Source organism: Durio zibethinus, chromosome 6 (genome assembly GCF_047325235.1).
Source record: "Durio zibethinus cultivar Kanyao isolate XHJ-2024 chromosome 6, ASM4732523v1, whole genome shotgun sequence".
Taxonomy (NCBI): Eukaryota; Viridiplantae; Streptophyta; class Magnoliopsida; order Malvales; family Malvaceae; genus Durio; species Durio zibethinus.
The window spans coordinates 25,777,571-25,782,704 of record NC_143167.1 but is presented as its reverse complement, the minus strand read 5'-3'; the positions used below and the strand labels follow the sequence as shown (position 1 = coordinate 25,782,704).

The following is a 5,134-nucleotide window of genomic DNA, read 5'->3' as shown; positions in this document are numbered from 1 at the left end:
TTTTGTGGGATAGATACCCCATAGGAGTATTGGGGCTCTACGTCTTATGGGTTTATGTTTGTTTGGGTAGAGAATACTTCATAGGACTAGAGGAGATTGAGAGTGTCTTATGAGTATTGATTGTTGAGTGAGGTTGATGATTTGATGTAAGTTTGTAATTCTCTACAACTAGTGGATCTTGTTTCTCATCCGTGGATGTAGGTCAGTTGGACCGAACCACGTTAAATTATTGTCTCTTGTGTGTTTGATTTATTGTTTGATTTCGCTTTCGCTGGTGTGATTGGATTGGAGGCTTTTAGCCCAACAGATCGCTTTCGTGGCTTCTTGTTGTTACTGTTGTTGTTCGTTGTGGTGTGCTTCAATCAGCACCATTTTTGGATTTAGGATCAAAGAATCTAAAACAGCCTTACACTTCAAGGTTCAAGCAAACAAACTATTGTCGATTTTGTATAAAAGCGAACACGAAGAAGAAGAAAGAAGATCAATTGTTTCATACCAGTTTAAAAAGAAAAAAAAAAAAAATCAGCTTCGAGAAAGCTTTCTAACGGCATCGTTTGGCGTGGGCCTTAATTTTTCGGCTAAAATAACAAAGGAAATTAATAAAGAAAATTGACTGGGCTATCCTTGGCTTGGCCTTAGATTTGTTCATTAACAATATGGCCCGTTAAAAATGGGAAGACACAAGCAAGGCTGCTGCTAAAAGTAGAACCGAAACTGGAGGTATATGATCGGATCCGGTTGACATTGCACCTAAAATCAATCCCCTATTAACTACTTAATGCTAATTGAAAAAAGATTAAAATATAAAATATTTTTATGAAAATCATATGATCCATCGCAAGTAGGAGCTAGGGAGACGTTTATGTTTCAAAATGACTTGAAGTTTGAATGCATGTTATTTAAATTTTGGAGCATCTTCCGCAAATAACTCATTTTACAGAGAGGTAAAAGTGTATTTGGAGTAAAATTACTTGAACTAAAAATAATTTTTTTTTTTGTTTCAATAAGAAAATAACTTTTTAATAGTAAGTGTGATCTGGGATTATAAAACATGTTTAATTATTGAGAAACAATCGTTCAACATACTGAGTGAGGACAGTTTGCACTTTGCTTGATGCATATGGCAGCAAGCATCGCACTCATTTCAACACACTAACAGACGCAAATAATGTGACCAAAAAGAAATGAGCCCACGCTGATCAATCGCTGATACGCACTGCCCCCTGGCTATATATTATTAACTAAGACTAATAGAATGCTAACGTTTCAGTTCACCGCTAACTGTTGCAATATTGATGCAATGGAGCCGTATTTTAAACATCCATATATAATCTAGTTCTAAGTTCATGAATTTGTGGAGGTTGACTTTGATTCTTAAGCCATATAATTGGACTTGGACATTACAATTTGTCATACTAGCAAACTTAACCTGATCACGTAGATTGAAAACCCATTGACCATCTGATTTAAAGCAAATCAATTAGCTGTAGCACGGGTCTGATAATAAATTAACCACACGTCTCCTTTGCTTACTCCGCCTTCACATTCTTAATTTTCTCTTCAAAGACCAATAAAATTAAGGAGAGAAAAATTTGAGCCAACACAATTGGTACTCCACATTTTTTGTATGGACAATTAAGGGAAATTTTGAATGTTAGAATTATGGAAGAAAGAAAGATGAGAGAAAAATCAGCACATTTTGTCTGACTGACAATATATACTATACATCAAGTAATAATGTTAAGAAATTACAATTATGCAGTGCCCTCAACCAGTTTATCTAATTTCTTGGTCCTCAACCTCTCAGCATAGACCTCACTCCCTTGGCATTCATTCCTGCATTTAAGAAGCGTGACAAATTCAGCCCAAATAATTGAAGAAATCACCATTTACCACCTGACAATAACATATTTACATATACTTACTTGCGTGGTAAAGATAACAAAGGGCTCAGACTTTGTGCAAGTTTAACAGCTTCTTCCTCAGTATTCACTATCTTGTTGAAGCAAAAGTATCTTCCGATCGTCGAAGGATCTTCAAATGCTCGAATATGAACGTCAGCTAAAAAGCTCACATCAACAACAGCTAGAACTCCATTTTCAAACATTTGAGCAGCTCCTATATTTTGATATTGATATAATACATGGCATTAGATACAAATTTCAGACTAAACATTATCGTATTGTTTCAGATGGAGAAATTAGCTGATATGCATATAATTCATGCCTTTAAGATATGACATGGTTGAACGAGGATTTTGTTGTGCAACGCCAGGACCAAGAACTAGTCCAGCATTGACAGAAACCATGTTAAGCATTCGATCCATGGCAAGAGCCCAAGCAGCCTGCTCGGAGAGTGTTTTAGCAAGCGCGTACCACAACTGAACATCAAAAGAGATCAAATTATAAGAGCCAAAATTATGTGACGTTTATGCAATACACTGTCTACTCAGTAGGAGCTAAGAAAAATATGGATTCAAGGGCTTACCGTCAAACCATTCTTTAACTAGCAGGCATTTGCTTTTTCAAATTTAAGACTAATGTTTGGCCAAATAAGTACCCTAAATGAATTGGTATAACCTCTAATTTGGTGGCATGGCACATGCATTATGATCAGTTTTTCTTGGTTGTGGCAATTAAGAACGGAAGACATACTGTGTTGTTGCCCTTGAAAATAGAATTTTAAATAGATAAAAGAAGAGTAGTTTAAAAAGCTTTATTATTGTTATTATTTTTTGTGCTTTAGATTATCAAGATTTGAATTTGATCACTAAAATTAAAAGTTTAGTATTCTATCAACAAACTACACCACTATTGATGTTTAAAGAGCTTTATCAACAAATTACAAAAAACAAAATTTCCAAAGTTTCACTTAGTAGTGCTAGGATCAGCTTAAGGCAGCTGTACCAAACCTAACAATATCACATTTGCCCAACCACCACCCTGTAGCCCGTACCATATCCGTAGTCATTTTAGGAAAAAAAAAAAAAGAAAAAGAAAAGAAAAACCATCTAAATTTACCCCTCAATGAAACCCAACTCTAGTTGTGGTCACTCGTCCTATAGTTACCAAAATATGATCCTCTTGAATCAAACAAACAGCAAACTAAAATGTAAAAAATATATATTTATGCAGGCGCAACTAATGCATGACTTTCTGTGGTATTGAGGTGTTTGCCCTTTTCTTGTCTTTAATTTGGTTATTCACTTTGAATTTTCTTGCAAAAAAATGTGATTCTGATCACTCCCTAATCTTTGATATGTTCCCATATAGCAAATATATATTTTACCATCTAGAAAGAAAAATATCAAGAAATTTATCTTACAACAAGTTCATGGTGATTTGAGAAAAGCCAACTAGATGATCTATAGGCCACCAGCAAAGAGGACGATCCGGTAAAAGAATCTTTGATTAGCTTTGACAATTAACCTTGAATTCTAACATTTAGCTCTGGATGACATTTCTAATCGATCTTTTGAGATTATCATAGTTTTTCTTCCTTTTTCAATTTATGATCAAATAATCTAATTGTCTTTACAACGTTTCCCCAGGGAAAGGAACCTAGACAGTCAGTGTACATGCAATTTCTATAGAGTAACAAGACACACCCCCATTCCATAGACAAAGTTGTTAATTAATTCAATATAAACACTGAAAGAAAAAGAGTCAGTCTTCTAGAAAAAAAAAATGAAGTCTTTGATTAATTCAATACAAACATTCAAAGAAAAAGAGTCAATCTTCCAGAAAATTAAAAAAAAAAATGAAGACTACTGTATTTAGTGTGAAGTTGAAAACCTTCATTTTCCGGCAGCAATGTTGATCACTCCAACACCTCTCATCTACATCTTTCTCTGAACAAATATTGTCTCTCCAAATAGCTGCAGTTAAGGAAGAAGTGAACACAATCTTCTCTATGGTATCTGTTTGTGCACATGCCTCCACTACATTGATTGCTCCCCTTACTTCCAAATCCACAATTATATCCTGCCCCAAACCATGGAAATGTTAATCAATACCAGGGTAACAAACTATAGATACATGAAAGAAATTATGGGAATTTTTTTAACAGTTTTGACTTACATCATAACCATCTGGACAATCTAAACAACAGAACAAAGCAGAGCAACCCTTCAAAGCAACAAGAATGGTCTGGTAATCCAGGATATCCACTGTTAAAACTGATAATCTCTCCTCCACTCTTTCCATTTCCTTAATTTTCTTCTCTATCTCTGTCTCTGATCCTGCAGCAACCCCAAAGCAGAAAAAGCTTCAAAACAAAAGAAACCAACTCGAAGAAAGAAGCACCCAAGAACAAGACAGATATCAATAGGAATAAGACTAAAAAAAAAAAAAAACACTTACCGTTTTTCTGAAGAGCTGCATGAACCGTGTAACCTCTACTCAATAGTCCTTTGAGAATCCAAAAGCCAACATAGGTTGAAGCATCAAGAACACAAACTGTTGGCTTTCCGTGATCCATTTGTTTTTTTTTTTTTTTTTTTTTGCTCAAAGTAGTTTCTATCTTTCCAGGCCTTGCCTCCTTAATCTCGTCTTTTCTTTCTTTTCTTCTTGTAATCAACTTCCTTATATAGAAGTTAAATAGAATTTGAAGGTGAGATTGATTACTTAAACGAGTAAAAGTTGGTGAACTGTTTTGCAAAACGTCCCCATCTACTCTCCTTCCAAGTACTCTTTAGGCCTTTTTCTTTTTCCTCTTATTTTTTTTGTTTTCTATAGTAATTATAGTAAGATGGAAGGAAATAGTACAGGTTATGATCTTTCAACGAGATAAATTTTGATACTTTATTTAAGTGTACAATCTTCAGAAAAATTTACTTATAATTTTTTATTATAATTTTATAATTAATTAATTATAGTAAAAATTTATATAAAAATCATTATTAAAAATATAAATTTTACAATTTTTTTATGAACTTTATCATATATTAAAATTATAATTTAATTGTTCTTTTGATTTAGTGGTTAAAGCAATTTTATGAAGATATAGAACTTTTGGTTTCTAGTCACTATCTTTTTCTTTCCTTTAGGGTTATGACCTCCTATGAACAAAAAAATTATAAATAATTACATTATAGTAATTATTGTAAACACCCATTTTATTTTTTTATTATTAT

General features: G+C 33.4%; 1 protein-coding gene across 1 annotated transcript; it reads right to left on the bottom strand.

The window, feature by feature from the left end:
* Positions 1-1,606: 1,606 nt before the first annotated feature.
* LOC111285103 (cinnamoyl-CoA reductase-like SNL6) lies at positions 1,607-4,587 on the bottom strand. Its single transcript, XM_022874347.2, has 6 exons — positions 4,362-4,587; positions 4,080-4,240; positions 3,795-3,983; positions 2,227-2,380; positions 1,926-2,118; positions 1,607-1,836 (listed from the first exon to the last, which is right to left on the bottom strand). The coding sequence occupies exons 1-6, from the start codon at positions 4,477-4,479 to the stop codon at positions 1,755-1,757; spliced, it is 897 nt and encodes a 298-aa protein (XP_022730082.1). The 5' UTR covers positions 4,480-4,587; the 3' UTR covers positions 1,607-1,754.
* Positions 4,588-5,134: the final 547 nt, after the last annotated feature.